Genomic DNA, 16,950 nt, shown 5'->3' with positions numbered 1-16,950 from the left:
GGCTGTGAGTTTCACCTGGCTGGGAGGCAGCTTTGCGGCGGGGCCCTAGGTGTGCCAGGACCACACGTCCTAAGGCAGGACATTGGAAAGCTGGCACAGGAAGTGTGGGCTGCCAAGTCCCTGCCACTGTACCCAAACAATGAGGATCCTCTTTGGAGGAGCAGAAGTTTGGGATAGCTCCTTCAAGGAGCATAACCATGCTCACTGCCCAGCCTTTCTCCTCCCTTCCAGGTTGTCGCTCCCACAATCAGCTCACCAGTTTGCCAGGAGCAGCTGATCGAGGCTGGCAAGTTGGTGGCCAAATCAGCTGAGGGCTGTGTGGAGGCCTCCAAGGCAGCCACCAGTGATGACCAGCTCCTGAAGCAGGTGGGGGTGGCAGCCACAGCTGTCACCCAGGCCCTGAATGACCTGCTGCAGCACATCAAGCAGCATGCCTTGGGTGGGCAGCCCATCGGGCGCTACGACCAAGCCACTGACACCATCCTCAATGTCACTGAGAATATATTCAGCTCCATGGGCGATGCAGGTGAGACTGAGGCACCCAGGGCAGAGCACAATGCATAGTGAGGTATCAGAGAGCCCTTGGGACTTGCTAACAGGCCACACTTCCATTCTGTTCCAGGGGAAATGGTGCGTCAGGCTCGTATTCTGGCGCAGGCCACCTCCGACCTTGTCAATGCCATCAAAGCCGATGCTGAGGGAGAGACAGACCTGGAGAATTCACGCAAGCTTCTGAGTGCAGCCAAGATCCTGGCTGATGCCACTGCCAAGATGGTGGAAGCTGCAAAGGTCAGTGTGTGGGGAAGGATGGATGCTGGCTTTGGCCCCAGCCCTGTCCAATGCTATTGGCTCAGTGCTGGGGAGGGGATGATCAGCCCGTGGTTGAGCAGCAGTTCCCAGAGCAAGGTCTTGCACTGAGCCAGGGACCTGTGCAGTAGCATGGGGCTCCTCCTGTGGAGGAGCTTCAGGGAGCTGTGGGTGGTAGCAGAGGAGCTGTTACTTCTCCTGCTGCTGGACTCTTCTGGAGAGACTTCAAGCATCTCCCGAGCACTGTAAACCAGACTGCCTTGTGCGGGACTCCCTGGCATCAGGCCAGAGTGGAGGTGCTGCTTCAGGAGGAAAAGGGACTCCATGGTCCCTGAAAGCTGTGATGGGTTTTCTGCTTTCTCCAGGGAGCTGCAGCCCACCCAGACAGTGAGGAGCAGCAGCAGCGGCTGCGTGAGGCAGCAGAAGGGCTCCGCATGGCAACCAATGCCGCAGCCCAGAATGCCATCAAGAAGAAGCTCGTGCACAAGCTGGAGGTGAGATGCTGGGCAAGGATCTGCAGAGGGCAAGCAAGCACAGGCAGTGAACAAGACCTGACCGGAAGCCCCCATATACCTCCACCTTGCAGAGGCATAAAGTCCTTTTCAAGTCCAGTGTCCATTGTACATCACAGAGAGATCTCCCTTCCCTTGTGTGCACTGTGTTGCTTTGGGGTGCTGGGCATTGAGGGCACTGAGGATGCTCAGGTGCCACAGGAGTAGGCACAGGAGAACTTGTTTGGGGGATCTGGGCCCTGGTAATGGCAGGGGGGCTTGATACAAACTGCCAGTGTTAAACCTGTGCCTCCCTGTGCCAGCACGCAGCCAAGCAGGCTGCCGCCTCGGCCACTCAGACCATCGCCGCCGCGCAGCACGCCTCCTCCTCCAACAAGAACCCTGCCGCGCAGCAGCAGCTGGTGCAGAGCTGCAAGGTAAGGGCCTGAGCCTTAACCCAGTGTTCCCTCTCCCTGTCTCATCTCCCATCAGCAATGCTGGTGCTTCCTGCTCAGCCACAGTGGTCAGACTGGATCTCGGGACCCTCACTCACGTCCCTTAGGAGCTGATCTTTTGATCACTGGTCCTGGGTTGAATCCATGTCCTTCTGATGGATCCTCTCCAGTGACCCTTTTCTCTGGCAGGTGGTGGCAGAGCAGATCCCAATGCTGGTGCAAGGTGTGCGAGGAAGCCAGTCCCAGCCGGACAGCCCCAGTGCCCAGCTGGCTCTCATTGCTGCTAGCCAGAACTTCCTTCAGGTACTCATACTGCCCAGAGCCGCCTCCCATTACAGCTCTGGCATTGCAGCTTTCCTACCATGCCTGTCCCTTTTAAGACATTGGGAGATCTGCACACAGGCAGCTGAGACACTGCATGTTGGTACTCTTCTCACTGCTTTTTGTTCTGGCCCTACAGCCTGGTGGGAAGATGGTAGCTGCAGCCAAGGCCACCGTCCCCACCATAACGGACCAAGCCTCTGCCATGCAGCTCAGCCAGTGTGCCAAGAACTTGGCCGCAGCTCTGGCTGAGCTCCGCACAGCTGCCCAGAAGGTGAGAGGCTGGGTCCCATCCTGCAATGAGACACCACCTGTGCAGAGCAGCAGGGAACGGCGGGGACAGCCTGGTGGCAGGCTGCGCTCTCTGCCACAGCCAGAGACAGGTGGGCTCAGCGGTCACCCACTCATCTTCCCTTCTTCCCCACCACAGGCTCAGGAGGCGTGCGGACCCCTGGAGATAGACTCTGCGCTGGGTCTGGTGCAGAGCCTGGAGAGGGACTTGCAGGAAGCCAAGGCAGCTGCCCGTGATGGCAAGCTCAAGCCTCTGCCAGGAGAGACGGTAAGGGTGCAGAGAAGGGTGGCTCAGGGTGGACTCTGGGGCAGTGGAGTTGCTAAAAGGTGCAGCTCACCAACATGTCCCACTCATCCATTTGCAGATGGAGAAGTGTGCCCAGGACCTGGGTAACAGCACCAAAGCTGTCAGCTCCGCCATCGCTCACCTCTTGGGAGAGGTGGCCCAGGGCAATGAGAACTACACAGGTACTGGCCTCCACAACAGGGCTGGGGGAAGGGGCACTGAGCTGTCAGGCACTGACCTCTCCATACCCCCAGGAATTGCTGCCCGGGAAGTGGCCCAGGCCCTGCGCTCGCTCAGCCAGGCTGCCCGCGGTGTGGCAGCCAACACCTCCGACCCGCAGGCACAAAGTGCCATGCTGGAGTGTGCCAGCGACGTCATGGACAAAGCCAACAACCTCATCGAGGAGGCGCGGAAAGCAGTGGCCAAGCCTGGTGACCCAGAGAGCCAGCAGCGCCTGGCCCAGGTTGGGACAGTGGGTACCCCAGTGTGCCCTGTCAGGCTGTGGGAAGGGTGTGAGGCTGGCTGGGAGGTGGTGACCGCTCTTTGCTTCTCTGTAGGTGGCCAAAGCAGTTTCACAGGCCCTGAACCGCTGCGTTAACTGCCTGCCAGGGCAGCGGGACGTGGATGCTGCCATCCGCATGGTGGGAGAGGCCAGCAAGAGGCTGCTCTCGGATTCGGTGAGCTGAGCTGGGGCGGGAGGGGAAGGGGGAAGTCTTCTGGAGATGCAAGCTGGTCCAGCAGCATTGGGTTCCGCTAGCATATCCCCAAGCATGTGATATATACTTTCATCCTCCATCTCCTCTCACTTCTCTGCCTCTCCTAACCCCTCTCTTTCCTTCCAGTTCCCTGCCAGCACCAAGAGCTTCCAGGAGGCACAGAGCCAGCTGAACCAGGCCGCAGCAGGGCTCAACCAGTCTGCCAATGAGCTGGTGCAGGCGTCGCGTGGCACCCCTCAAGACCTGGCCAAGTCCTCTGGCAAATTCGGGCACGACTTCAATGAGTTCCTGCAGGCAGGAGTGGAGATGGCCAGCCAGTCCCCGGTGAGAGCAAATACCTCTTGGGACATCCTGAGTGCAGTGCGAGGTTGGGGATATCTGAGAAGGTGGCTGACCAAAGGCAGGGTGGTCAGGCAGTGGTGGTTAGGGTGGCTGTGGCCAATGCAGCCAGGGAGATGGGGACTAGAGCTGTGCAAAACTGCAACAGCAGAGAGAAGGTGGCTTGGGTTAGTTCAGCAAAAATTGCTGTTGTATCCTTGCTGTTCGCAGACAAGTTGGATGAAGGGAACCAGATCAGCTTGAAAATCACCAGAGAAGACTCAGGGTGGGTGTGGGCTTTAAAAAGTTGCTGCAGATAACTCTTACTGGCTTTTTGCAGAATAAGGAAGACCGAGCACAGGTGGTGTCAAACTTGAAGAGCATTTCCATGTCCTCCAGCAAGCTGCTGCTGGCTGCAAAGGCTCTCTCTGCTGACCCTGCCGCCCCCAACCTCAAGAATCAGCTGGCAGCTGCAGCACGGTAAGATGAACTGCTCCCTGAGAGTTGCTGGCCATAGCAGTGGCACTGGGTGGTGGGGCAGACATTCATCTGTGGATCTTTCTCCCATGTCCCTGGCAGGGCTGTGACTGACAGCATTAACCAGCTGATCACCATGTGCACCCAGCAGGCCCCAGGCCAGAAGGAATGTGACAATGCCCTGCGGGAGCTGGAGGTAAGAAGCCACATATTGACAAGGCACTGGAGACGTTGAAATGTTGTGTGGGGGGGGAGCTGCACCCCACTGCAAGGAACAAGGGGGAATGAAGGGGAGGTGCAAGTGGAGGATGCAGAACTTTCCTCTGGATGTGACACCTGTGTCCCTGCAGACAGTGAAGGAACTGTTGGAGAACCCCACCCAGACTGTCAACGACATGTCCTACTTCAACTGCCTTGACAGCGTCATGGAGAACTCCAAGGTGAGCCCTGAATGGAGGTTTGGGGAAGGACAGAGATATCCTTGGGAAGGATGTGGGAACAAAGGGAAAGGTGGTTCCTCCCCTATTGATGAAGCACAGTGAGCTCTGATCCTGGGAGCACTGCAGGAGCCAGAGATGGTCTCCATAATCAGTGCATTGTGTGTCCTGCAGGTGCTGGGAGAGTCCATGGCGGGCATCTCCCAGAACGCCAAGAACAGCAAACTGCCAGAGTTTGGAGACTCCATCAGTGCCGCCTCCAAAGCTCTCTGTGGGCTGACAGAGGCAGCTGCCCAGGTGAGACACAGTCGCAGCCCTGAGCCTTACCCCAGGGCCAGAGTTGTCATATGCATCCCACCCCTGCCCTTCCAAATCAGTGGGACAGTGCTGCCAGACTCCTCGGCAGCCCGTGCCCTCTCTGAGCCACCCTGTGGTGTGCAAGCTCTCTCTTATCACCTCTCCCGTGCTCCTAGGCTGCCTACCTTGTGGGTGTCTCAGACCCCAACAGCCAGGCTGGACAGCAGGGCTTGGTGGACCCCACTCAGTTTGCCAGAGCTAACCAAGCCATCCAGATGGCCTGCCAGAACCTGGTGGACCCTGCCTGTACCCAGTCCCAGGTGAGTGTGGTGTGGGGCTCCATTACAGTCATTTACTTGCATCAAAAGGAGTATGAGGCTGGTTGGAAATGCTGCATCCCACCAGCTAGCAAAGATGATGGCTAGTGTTTCATCAGGACTCAACCAGCTGCACTGGGAACCAGCTGGCAGCTTTGGTGCAATGGTCACAGTCCAGATGGGGGGGCTCTGTGGGCATGCAGGATCTTTGTGATCCTTCTTGGGTCCCAAGAGAGGTGCCTGTGGTCACTGGTGCCCTACAGAGCATGGGTGGGAAGGGAGATCTGTAGGGATAGGGGGTCATGGTGGATCCTGCCTTACTCAGCTTTCCCCTGCAGGTGCTGTCAGCAGCCACCATTGTAGCAAAACACACCTCAGCTCTGTGCAACACATGCCGTCTGGCATCCTCCCGCACCGCCAACCCTGTGGCCAAGCGCCAGTTTGTCCAGTCGGCCAAGGAGGTGGCCAACAGCACAGCCAACCTGGTGAAGACCATCAAGGTGTGGTGTCCTTTCTGAGGCAATGTGGTACTGATGGGATTTGGGGCATGGTGGGGGCTGGGTAACTGCTCTGGTCTCTCCACACCAGGCCCTGGATGGCGACTTCAACGAGGAGAACCGGGAGCGGTGCCGTGCTGCCACCGCCCCTCTCATAGAGGCTGTGGATAACCTGACAGCCTTTGCCTCCAACCCGGAGTTTGCCACCGTTCCTGCCCAGATCAGCCCAGAGGTGGGATGCTGCTGGGACAGGGAGGATGGAGCCTGGCTGTAGCAGGGTCTGCTGTGGGGTGGAGAGGAGCTGTGCCTGGGGGGCATGCACTGAGGGGGTGTGATGGGGAGGTGGCAGCAAGCCTTGGGCTTCAAGGGGCTGCTCCAGGGTAAGATTCATGGGAGGGGGAGCAACTTCCCATGCACAGTCCCTTACCTCACCAGCCTGTTGTCTCCCTGTGCAGGGGCGTAGAGCCATGGAGCCTATTGTCATTTCAGCCAAGACCATGCTGGAGAGCTCTGCTGGCCTCATCCAGACTGCCCGCTCTCTGGCTGTCAACCCCAAGGACCCGCCGCAGTGGTCAGTGCTCGCTGGCCACTCACGTACAGTCTCAGACTCCATCAAGAAGCTGATCACCAACATGAGGTGAGCAGAGTCCTGTTTCTGCGGCTGTGGCTCTGTCCCTTCTGGCACATACCCCTGCTCTGAGTGAGCATTCCTGGGGATGTTTTGGCTCATCATCTCCTTGGACACAGTTGTTGGCAGACAGGTAAGGGATGGGATGGAAGATGATATCCCTCTTGTCCTTCCTGGAAGCTGCTCCTCCAATTCTCATGTGGGTTGATGGGGGCAGACACTGATGTGCCCAGGCACTATCACACCAGGAGAGCGGTCTTGCCCATCACCACCACCAGCCAAGCTGAGGGTGAAGGGGTGGTGTAGCAGCTGCCAGCACTTGGCTGATTCATCTGTCACACAGGGACAAAGCTCCAGGACAACGGGAGTGTGATGAGGCCATTGAGGTCCTGAACAGATGCCTGCGGGAGGTGGACCAGGCGTCCCTCGCTGCCATCAGCCAGCAGCTGGCCCCTCGACAAGATATCTCCCAGGAGGTGGGTCAGGGACACACTGTGGGCAAGCCTAAGGGAGTGGCATCCTTCCCCTGACTCTCAGCAGCATGCAGGGACCCCTGCTGCAGCCTCATGCAACACCCTCTCTTCGCACAGGCTCTGCACAACCAGATGATCACAGCTGTCCAGGAGATCAGCAACCTAATTGAGCCTGTGGCTGCCGCAGCAAGGGCTGAGGCCTCGCAGCTGGGGCACAAGGTAATGGGAGTGTGGAGATGCTGATGTGGCACTTGGTGCCTGGGGAGGAGAGGTACAAGGCAGCTGGGGCTGGAAGCTGCTGGTGCTCACACTGCTTTTCCCTAGGTGTCCCAGATGGCTCAGTATTTCGAGCCACTCATTATGGCAGCTGTCGGCGCTGCCTCCAAAACACCCAACCACCAGCAACAGATGAACCTCCTGGACCAAACCAAAACACTGGCTGAATCCGCCTTGCAGATGCTGTACACAGCCAAGGAGGCTGGTGGGAACCCCAAGGTGAGCAGGAGGGGCACGTGCCCTCCTTTGCATGTGGGTGCTGCATGCTGCACACTTGTGTGCCCAACGTGGAAACCCGCGGGTCAGTGTGCAGAATCCCTGTCGGGAGGGGAGCTGCCACCTGCCTTCCCCCACTCTGGCTTCTCCTTGCAGCAAGCTGCCCACACTCAGGAGGCTCTGGAAGAGGCTGTGCAGATGATGAAGGAAGCAGTGGAGGACCTGACCACCACCCTGAATGAGGCAGCCAGTGCTGCAGGTGTTGTGGGGGGCATGGTGGACTCCATCACCCAAGCTATCAATCAGGTGAGGGGAACACGGAGAGGACCTGAACAGGTCTGGGTGTGGGAGAGAGGAACAGTCAGGGTCAAACCCTACAAGCTAAAGACCTTGTGGGCCAGAGCTGGAGCCAGAATGTCCTGATGGTTTCTTGCAGCTGGACGAGGGGCCCATGGGCGAGCCAGAAGGTACCTTTGTGGATTACCAGACCACGATGGTGAAGACAGCCAAGGCTATCGCAGTGACTGTGCAGGAAATGGTGGGTGCAAGCGAGCCTATCACTGTAGAATGCACTGCCTGATACTCAGTTAGGGGACTGCCCTACTTGCCCTGTCCAACTCCTGCTCTTCTTCCATTGACAGGTCACCAAATCCACCACCAACCCGGATGAGCTGGGCATACTGGCCAACCAACTCACCCATGACTATGGACAACTGGCACAAGAGGCCAAGCCGGCTGCCCTCACCGCTGAGAACGAGGAGGTACGAAACTGGGGGGAGTGCTGGAGCGTGCTGTGAGGCAGACCAGGGACTGTTGGGGCGTGAGAACTGAGGACAGGGACACTTGAACCTCCACTTGGAGCTGGGGGCAGGCAGCTTTCACACCTCCCCTGAAACATGGCATAGAAACAAAGAGCAAAGCTGTGTTTCCTTTTTCCTTCTCCTGAGTGGGAGGATTGGGAAAGAGGAGCTGGGTGACGGGTGTTTCCCAGCGGGTATCACAGATGCAGAGCTTGGTTCCCTGCTGACGCTGTCACACATACATTCCTCTGCAGATTGGCTCCCACATCAAGCGCCGGGTGCAGGAGCTGGGTCATGGCTGTGCTGCCCTGGTCACCAAGGCTGGAGCTCTGCAGTGCAGCCCCAGCGATGCCTACACCAAGAAGGAGCTGATAGAGAGTGCACGCAAGGTTTCTGAGAAGGTAGGTGGTTGAGAGAGGGGTTTGACAGCATGGTGAGGTGGGAGGGATACTGGATTCAGCCATGTGCCCTTGGAGCTACCACATTGGATCCTCTCCTGGTCCTGTTGGGTTCTGTTGGCTCTCTTGGCCATGCTCCCCCTGCCCAGCTGATGGGGTGGAGGATGGATCCACCTCTGTAGACACTACAACAGCAGCTGGTGCTTGTGGGGGGTGAGTGTGATCTCTAGGTGCTGTAGCCTGCCTGGGAAAACTGACCTACACACTGGTGACAGGCCAGGGCTCTCCAGATCATTTCTTGCAGAGCTGGGCAAAGCATCTGCAGCAATGCTTGCAGCTTGTGCTCAGTGATCAGTCTCCACCTTTTGCTGGCATCCTGTCCATTAAGCCAGTCTAAAGAGCAGAGCACACTTCTTAAGAACAGTTGAAAGTGTGACTTAAAAGGTCTGGTTGATAAGGATAGAGCAGCAGTGCTTTTAAGTACAAACACAAAAGTAAGCACTTGTCAATTGTGCCTGGCACCTCCATCTGCAGGACCTCCTGCAGGTCCTTCCTTTCCACAGTTGCTTTCCATTAGGAAGCTTGTTCTCCTGTGAGTGCTTGCCCAAGTACAAAAATTAAGAGCTAAAAGAAGGAACAAGTTGTGATATTGTGCAGTTCTGATGCCCATTATTAGTAAGAGATCTTACTAATTTGAAAACTAGCAGAGTACAGCTAGTTAGACTACCAAACATGATAGGTGCAAGGTAAAAATAAATAACTGGAAGCTAAGAAGGAGTGTGCAGACCAAAGTATTCCCAGTTCCTCTCCTTGATATGGAGCAGCTCCACCCTTGGACGTGTTGGAGGTGTATGCAGTGAGGGTTCCTGAGCCTGCTTTGCTCCCCCAGTCACTGTACTCGTACCCCACAGGTGTCTCATGTGCTGGCAGCTCTTCAGGCTGGGAACCGTGGGACACAAGCCTGCATCACAGCAGCCAGTGCTGTCTCCGGCATCATTGCTGACCTTGACACCACCATCATGTTTGCTACAGCAGGAACCCTCAACCGGGAGAACTCTGAGACCTTTGCTGACCACAGGTACCCAGGCGCTATGTCCAGCCTCTGCTCAGCCAGAGACAGGGGTGTCAGAGTGGTCCTTCTGAGTGCTTCACCAGTGCCAAGGAGAGCTTCAAGCTCAGATCATGCTGGCTCCGTTTCCCGAAGCTCCAGCTTGTACATAAAAAACCCAGGGTCGACAGTCCCTCTGTACCCCAAGGACCATGTGTCCTCCCTGACCCGCTTTTTCTCTGCAGGGAGGGCATCTTGAAGACAGCCAAGGCACTGGTGGAGGACACCAAGGTGTTGGTGCAGAACGCCACGGCCAGCCAGGAGAAGCTAGCCCAGGCTGCCCAGTCCTCTGTGTCCACCATCACCCGCCTGGCAGAGGTGGTGAAGCTGGGTGCTGCCAGCCTGGGATCTGAAGACCCAGAAACCCAGGTGTGTGACTGGATGTGTGGGCTGAGCAGAGGCTGCTGCTGGGTTGCTTGGAGGGGTTGAGGGATGCAGATGTCATGTGGTGCTCTGGGCTGGATCCCAAGAGTTGGGGAGAGAGGGGGCTGGGCTTTGGTCAGTGCTGGCTGAGCTAGACTCCATGTGGTGCCCAAATCTCTTGCTACTGGGCCACGCCATCCCCAGCCTGAGTGTGACCGTAGCTCAGCCATTCCCATGGTCTTGCTCTCCCCAGGTGGTCCTGATCAATGCTGTGAAGGATGTGGCCAAGGCACTTGGAGACCTGATCGGTGCCACCAAAGCAGCTGCTGGCAAAGCTGGGGATGACCCTGCTGTCTACCAGCTGAAGAACTCTGCCAAGGTCTGTGCTGGTTATGATGGGAAGGAGCAGATGAGGCAGTGGGGCTGGAGAAAGAGATAGGTTTTTTTCTGCCTATCTGGGCACAGAAGCACAACTGGGGGGCAGTCAGGACAAAAGGGTAGGAAGGGGCATGTAGAAGGTGGAACACAGCATGCAGAGAAGCAATTGAGGCAGTGTGAGTGGAGTATGGGGATGGGACAGTTTTGGACCAATCCACAAGGGAAGGACAGGTGCAGGCAGCAGGCCAGAGCTTGTGTGGGGATTCACCTGGTTGTCTTTCTCTTTCCACAGGTGATGGTGACAAACGTCACTTCCTTGCTGAAGACAGTGAAGGCTGTAGAGGACGAGGCCACGAAGGGGACACGGGCGCTGGAGGCCACAATTGAGCACATTCGCCAGGAGCTGGCAGTGAGTACGGCCACGGTGCTGCCCCTGCCACACCACTTGCCCACAGCCCCGTGCCTCACCGCTGCCTCTCGCCTTGCAGGTCTTCTCCTCCCCTGTGCCTCCTGCCAAGGTCTCCACCCCGGAGGACTTCATCCGTATGACGAAAGGCATCACGATGGCCACAGCCAAAGCGGTGGCCGCTGGCAACTCGTGCCGGCAGGAGGATGTCATCGCCACGGCCAACCTGAGCCGCCGGGCCATTGCAGACATGCTGCGCTCCTGCAAGGTGGGGCGGGCAGCGGGTGTGAATCTGGTGTGGGTTTGTGGGTGGAGGCAGGGATGGTGCTGGATGTGAATCCGGGTTTCCCCTGTCTCCGGGTTGCAGGAAGCAGCCTACCACCCAGAGGTGAGCGGGGACGTGCGGCAGCGGGCGCTGCGCTTCGGCAAGGAGTGTGCTGATGGCTATCTGGAGCTGCTGGAGCATGTGCTGGTGGTGAGTGTCCCCACTCCAGTCCCCAGGGTGGGCAGAAGCTGATTGTGGACTGCCTGAGTGTTCCCCAAATCCCCAAGGTCCTCTGGGCTCTTCACCTCTTCCCACTAGGGCCTTTGCACAGCCCCCTTCACTGCTTGTGCTGTCACAGTGTGTGTCCATGGCCCTGCCATGGAAGCAGATGTCAGAGAGCTCAACAGGCTCTAAGAAAGGTAATTTGCTAGTAACGGAGATTAACTGGCCATAAACAGATGGAGGCTGGAAATCAACAACACGGTAGTATAATCTTGTAAAAATACAGCTTCCAGTAAAAGTGATAGGAATAATAGACCTCAGGCAGTGGGAAAACAAAGTGCGTAATGGCCACAGCACAATGTGGGAGATGGACGGTGCCTGCCAGAGCAGATAATGACTGCAGGCACCCGCTGCACCCTTTTGATCCAGTCTCCCTCTGACTGAGTCTTCCCAAGGACTTCAGCTGCAACATTAGTTTACAACAAGTAAATTAAGCCTCTAGCATGGTAGAAAAGATCCAGTGAAGTCCTTCCAACAGTTTGCATTCTTGGCAAGACCACAGAAGTGGAGCCAGGGGCACTGTGGGGATGTGCACACTCAACCCATGGTGCTGTGAGATCCCTCAAACCGGGGTCAGGACAAAGACTGACAGTGATTCAGCTCTGTGTCAAGGTTGCACTAAGCTGGTTAGTGAGTGAGTGCTGTCTGGGATCACCAGATACAAAGTGATGGAGCCCAGGGTGTGGTTTCCTGCAGGAAACGCCCCTTCAGGCAGAGGGTAACCAGCACTGGCAGCAGCCGGAGGAGGTGGGCAGGAATTGATGGCTAGAAATTGAAGATGAGTAGAGGAGAAGTCAAAGGGTGGTTTTATTAAAGGGAGGTAACCACTGGGGTACAGTTCCAAGGGGAGCAGTGAGTTTTCCATCCTCTACATCTAGATCAAATGTCTGCCTGGAAGATGCTTCAGGCACACATGAATCATGGCAGCCAAGGCTGGAGTGCTGAGTAGAAATTCTCTGGCTGACCTGTTGTTAACAGATGATTAGGCTAATGACTTAGTGTGGCAGTGCCCGAGGTCAGCCTACTTGCAGGAACACGCCATTCCCCTGTATTTTGGGTGTTACCATCCCGCTGCCGTGCAATGTTTTGACTATCACACATTGGAACATTCCTTGAAATGTTCACTGGAGGTGCCTCTTAGTAAGCTCATAGCCTCCGGGGTGCCTTCAGCTCCAGACAGAGATCATTTAGCAGTCTAAAACACGTTGTCAGAGCAGACAGCAGGCTTAATAATAAGGCATTTAGACTAGATGTGGTCATGAAGGCAAACCAGCCATCACTGGGTGCCATCAGCTTGAGTACTCTGAGCCTTACACAGCTCTGGTGAATGCTGGGATGGTCCAACACAAGGCCAGGAAAAAGCCATGAGTTCCCCCAGTCTCCTTCTGTGAAGGCAGGAGTGAAGCTCATGGGTCCAGTTTATCAGAGCATAGCAGGTTCCTGGAAAACCACAAGCAGGAAGGATCTAGGGGAATGGGAGGGCAGATGGCAGATGGGGTGCAGCCTCATTCCCCAGCAGCAGCAAGGTCGTAGCTGCACACTGTGTCCCCAAGGGAACCACTGCCTTCCACGGAGCATGAACAAGTGTGGTTAGGGTTCAAGAATAAGGGTTATTTGTCTCAGGCTGGAAAACATGGCTCCCAGCAGAGGAGTGGGAAAGCCTGCATATTTCGCTGGGGAGGGGTAGGAATTTGAACCTCCATGGGGACTTGGTATTTGGTAACAATAGGTCTCTCCCTCCAAAAGCAGAGAGATTCCGTGGCTCAAAACTGCAGTGAAGCAATTCAGGGTGGCGAGAAATAAGGTGTAAAGGGTGTGAGGAGGAGAGTGGCTACTCTGAGTGTAGGTGGCTCCTCTGGCTGAGAGAGCCTCATCCCGGTGCCCTGTCTTGCCCATCTCTGCAAGGCTGAAGTAAGAGCTAATGATGGCAGCACAGCTCTCCACCCAGGATCTCTGATCCTTTGTTCCCACTTCTCCTCTTGGCTGCCCTTCACCCCTCACCAAAAAAGCACCTACCTTCCCCTACCCTCCCCTATCTCTGCTCCTCCTGGCTGGGGCATTCACTGCTTTCTTTTCTCTCTTCTCCCTCCTCTCTGTCAGCCGGTGAGTAAGGCAACACTGGGGTGCCTGCTGGTCTCTAACCTCAGCATGAGCCTTACTCATGGCGTGTCTGTGTGCCCAGCCCAGTGCTGGGGTGGCACTTGTGTGTGTCCACAGGGACCCTGGGGTCCATGTGTTTGTGTGTGTGTACTCACCCCTGCTCTAGCTGATGGGCAGCTGCTGCCTGTGTGGTGCAGGTTGGGCCAGCAGTGAGCTCTGCTTGTGCATACAGACCCTGTGTGCGTGCACATGTGTGCTGTGGTGTGTGCATGTGTCCCTCCAACCCAGGGAAGGACCCTTAGGGCACTGCCTGCCACTTCATCCCGTTGGGGCCAGCCCTCCTTGGTGGGGACATGGCTCCAGGGTACCCCCCTTTGCCCAGCTTGCATTTGCAAACAAACCTCCAAAATGGAGACAGCGAAGGGGAAATGCTTCTGGAGCTTGAAATGATTTGCAGGGGAAAAATATTGGCCTGCGTAGCTGCTGAGTGCAGAAAGGCTTGTGCTGAGGGTCTTGTGTCTGAAAGATGTCCCAGAAGCTGTGGATGCAGAAGGGCCCTGGGGAAGCTCGTCCTATCCTGTGGCACAAAGAGAATAGACAGAGTCACTTGAGAAAGCTGCTCAGACAGTGCCTGATGTGTACACGTGTGGGAGGGGGCTGGGGGATCCCACCCTCCTTCCCTGGGGAGCGCACCCCAAACAGACCTATGAAGTCCCCCTTTTCCAGGTGCTTACATCTGCTCCTTCCCCCCAGATCCTGCAGAAGCCAACTCACGAGCTGAAGCAGCAGCTGGCAGGCTACTCCAAGCGCGTGGCCAGCTCCGTCACCGAGCTCATCCAGGCAGCCGAGGCCATGAAAGGTATGGAAAGATCCTGCTCAAAGGGGCAGGACCAAGGGCTGTGATTAGGGTGGAGGGCTCAGCAGCTGCTGGAGGAGGTAGGGAAAGTCGGAAATGAGGCTGCATGCTGGTGTAACCTGCCTGGTTTCCCGGTGTTCCTAGGGACAGAGTGGGTTGACCCAGAAGACCCCACTGTCATCGCTGAGAATGAGCTGCTGGGGGCAGCAGCTGCCATTGAGGCTGCAGCCAAGAAGCTGGAGCAGCTGAAACCAAGAGCCAAGCCCAAGGTAGCAGTGCTGAGCCTTGTCTGACCCTTGTGCTTAGCTTGGGGTAGGCTGGGGCTCTCCTGCCTGTGCTTTAGCCAGGTTTGAAGCCCCATCTGACAGCTGGTCCCTCCTCCTGTACTCCTGCTACCTCCCACATTCCCAGCTGGACTTTCCTCAGGTAGCCTATGCCCTGCTGCACCCCATAGCCCTTAATCCAGCTTTGTATGTGCCTCCCTCAGCCCCCTGGAGCCATCCTTCTGTTCTGCTCCATCTATCCCAGCACTCCTGCGTGGGACTCACACTCTGCTTTTGCCCACAGCAAGCAGACGAGAGCCTGAACTTTGAGGAGCAGATCCTGGAAGCTGCCAAATCCATTGCTGCAGCCACAAGTGCCCTGGTGAAGGCAGCCTCAGCAGCCCAGCGGGAATTAGTGGCCCAAGGAAAAGTAAGGCCATAAGATGGGAAGAAGAAAATGTAGAGAAGGGTTCTCCCCTCTTCTGCGACTACTTGTAACCCTCATGCCCTGTGACAAGAGGTGTGCAGGGTGATGACCTTTCTTCCTCCCCTCCTTCCTCATAGGTGGGCGCCATCCCAGCCAACGCAGTGGATGATGGACAGTGGTCCCAGGGTCTCATTTCAGCTGTGAGTATCAAGGTCATGCTGAGAGGTTGAGGGGGAAACCTTCCTCTTGACACCTGCTTCAAACATGAGGGTGCTCTGCCCTTTTGCTTCTCCTCAGTGGAAGAAGCAACCATGCTTCTTCCTTCCTCTCCCACATGCTGTGGAAGCTGTTTTTTATCATCCCGTGCCCCACAACCTCCTTGGAGCCAATCAGGGCTCCTGTACCCTCCCTGACAGCCTTTCTTGCCACAGGCACGCCTGGTGGCTGCTGCCACCAACAACCTGTGTGAAGCCGCCAACGCTGCAGTGCAGGGCCATGCCAGTGAGGAGAAGCTCATCTCATCTGCCAAGCAGGTGGCTGCTTCCACAGCCCAGCTCCTGGTGGCCTGCAAGGTGAAGGCTGACCATGACTCAGAGGCCATGAAGCGGCTCCAGGTGAGTATTAGGTTGCCTCTTCAGCCCCTGTTGCTTGAGGGGTGGCTGGGAGTGGGGTGAGGGCATGTGGGTGTTCTCCAGGGCTCATGCTCCCTGCCTGCGTGCTGTCAGTGGGAAGTTCACTGGAACACAGGCTCCAGGTTGTTTGGATTTCACTTCTAGCTGTGTGCCAGGCATGCGAGTGATGCTGGGCTGCTCAGCTTGGCAGCATTCAGGAACAATGAACTGGCACAGGAATAGCTGAAATGGGTGCACTTTTTCACTGGCATTGAAGAGGTTAATGTGTGGGGGGGCATGTTCTGTATCACTGTTAATCCTCAGAGGCCATGGCACACAAGAGGTTAATGCCCATGTGTTGGGGGGTTAACCTGGGGTCTCAGCACTGGGGCCGAGGGCTGGGAAGAGTCAGCAGGGCTGCTTCCCCGCTCCTCCAAGAGGAGCCAGAGCCTGGCTGGGAGCAGAAGCGCCTGAAATGGTCATGAGCGGGTGACAAGGCAGCGAGCCATGTAAAGGAATTCCTGCCTGCAGCTCCCAGCACTCCTGGCTGCCTGTCCTGCCTGATGGCCCAGCCTGGGCTGGGGCAGGAGTTCCTTCACACCCCCGGGCAACAATCATACCCTGGGGCTGTGAGTCGTGCTGACATTCTCCTCCTCCCTGCTGCAGGCCGCTGGAAATGCCGTGAAGAGAGCATCAGACAATCTGGTGAAGGCAGCGCAGAAGGCAGCTGCCTTCCAGGACCATGATGAAACGGTGGTGGTGAAGGAGAAGATGGTCGGAGGAATTGCACAGGTGAGTGAGGCTGCTCCAACAGGGCAGGAGCAGCTCTAGGTGCCACCACAACCTGTGTGTGCTGGTCTCAGGAGCATGTCCTACCACCCACCAGCACAGGTCATGTCTTGAGAGAGCCTCACAAAAATGCTGTGGGTTCACCCATCCCACTGAGCACCAGTTAAACAATGAGGCCTCACTTTGTCTGCCACAAGTAGCAGTGGGTGATGGTGCGTGCTCCCAGGAGTGTAAAGCCCTGGCTTCCCCTTGGTGCAGAGCCCACAGTATCCCAGTGTCTGTGACACATGGAAAAGGCAGAGCAGTGGGTAGAGGGTGAGATCTACCTAGTGTGGGGTGCCACAGTCCCAGGGCTGGCTCCGTGCAGCGGACACCCTCTACACAGCACATGGGGCTGAGCCCTGGGAGCTCTGGTGTTCTGCTTATCTCCAGAGTACCATGCTCCCACCCCAGGGACAAACAGCCCTCATGCTCAGTGAGGCAGTGGCTGTGATGGGAGGGAAGCAGCAGCTGGAGAACCCAGCTCTGGGGTTGACATTGCCAGTGGCAGAGGCTCTGGCCATCCCTGTGGGAGGCAGCTGTGACCCTGGTGCTCTCTCCT

General features: G+C 56.8%; 1 protein-coding gene across 1 annotated transcript in view; it reads left to right on the top strand.

Moving 5' to 3' along the window:
* The window catches only part of TLN1 (talin 1), a 34,759-nt gene that overhangs the window by 16,617 nt on the left and 1,192 nt on the right, over window positions 1-16,950 (top strand). Inside the window, exons 19-56 of the mRNA XM_082300966.1 lie at window positions 232-526; window positions 623-789; window positions 1,173-1,301; window positions 1,622-1,735; window positions 1,943-2,056; window positions 2,214-2,348; window positions 2,505-2,633; window positions 2,731-2,833; window positions 2,906-3,114; window positions 3,209-3,328; window positions 3,494-3,691; window positions 4,026-4,165; window positions 4,265-4,358; window positions 4,513-4,602; window positions 4,774-4,896; window positions 5,073-5,216; window positions 5,552-5,713; window positions 5,802-5,942; window positions 6,166-6,347; window positions 6,682-6,814; window positions 6,929-7,030; window positions 7,136-7,306; window positions 7,460-7,609; window positions 7,740-7,841; window positions 7,945-8,064; window positions 8,358-8,504; window positions 9,413-9,579; window positions 9,795-9,978; window positions 10,226-10,351; window positions 10,643-10,759; window positions 10,839-11,024; window positions 11,124-11,231; window positions 14,157-14,262; window positions 14,404-14,528; window positions 14,827-14,952; window positions 15,087-15,149; window positions 15,381-15,563; window positions 16,227-16,352. Coding sequence (XP_082157092.1) covers window positions 232-526; window positions 623-789; window positions 1,173-1,301; window positions 1,622-1,735; window positions 1,943-2,056; window positions 2,214-2,348; window positions 2,505-2,633; window positions 2,731-2,833; window positions 2,906-3,114; window positions 3,209-3,328; window positions 3,494-3,691; window positions 4,026-4,165; window positions 4,265-4,358; window positions 4,513-4,602; window positions 4,774-4,896; window positions 5,073-5,216; window positions 5,552-5,713; window positions 5,802-5,942; window positions 6,166-6,347; window positions 6,682-6,814; window positions 6,929-7,030; window positions 7,136-7,306; window positions 7,460-7,609; window positions 7,740-7,841; window positions 7,945-8,064; window positions 8,358-8,504; window positions 9,413-9,579; window positions 9,795-9,978; window positions 10,226-10,351; window positions 10,643-10,759; window positions 10,839-11,024; window positions 11,124-11,231; window positions 14,157-14,262; window positions 14,404-14,528; window positions 14,827-14,952; window positions 15,087-15,149; window positions 15,381-15,563; window positions 16,227-16,352 — 5,331 coding nt within the window. The remainder of the gene's footprint in view (window positions 1-231; window positions 527-622; window positions 790-1,172; window positions 1,302-1,621; window positions 1,736-1,942; window positions 2,057-2,213; window positions 2,349-2,504; window positions 2,634-2,730; window positions 2,834-2,905; window positions 3,115-3,208; window positions 3,329-3,493; window positions 3,692-4,025; window positions 4,166-4,264; window positions 4,359-4,512; window positions 4,603-4,773; window positions 4,897-5,072; window positions 5,217-5,551; window positions 5,714-5,801; window positions 5,943-6,165; window positions 6,348-6,681; window positions 6,815-6,928; window positions 7,031-7,135; window positions 7,307-7,459; window positions 7,610-7,739; window positions 7,842-7,944; window positions 8,065-8,357; window positions 8,505-9,412; window positions 9,580-9,794; window positions 9,979-10,225; window positions 10,352-10,642; window positions 10,760-10,838; window positions 11,025-11,123; window positions 11,232-14,156; window positions 14,263-14,403; window positions 14,529-14,826; window positions 14,953-15,086; window positions 15,150-15,380; window positions 15,564-16,226; window positions 16,353-16,950) is intronic.

The sequence above is a fragment of the Coloeus monedula genome (genome assembly GCF_965178545.1).
Source record: "Coloeus monedula genome assembly, chromosome: Z".
NCBI lineage: Eukaryota > Metazoa > Chordata > Aves > Passeriformes > Corvidae > Coloeus > Coloeus monedula.
Note: the sequence above shows the minus strand (reverse complement) of the source record. Positions and strands in the feature narration are given on the sequence as shown.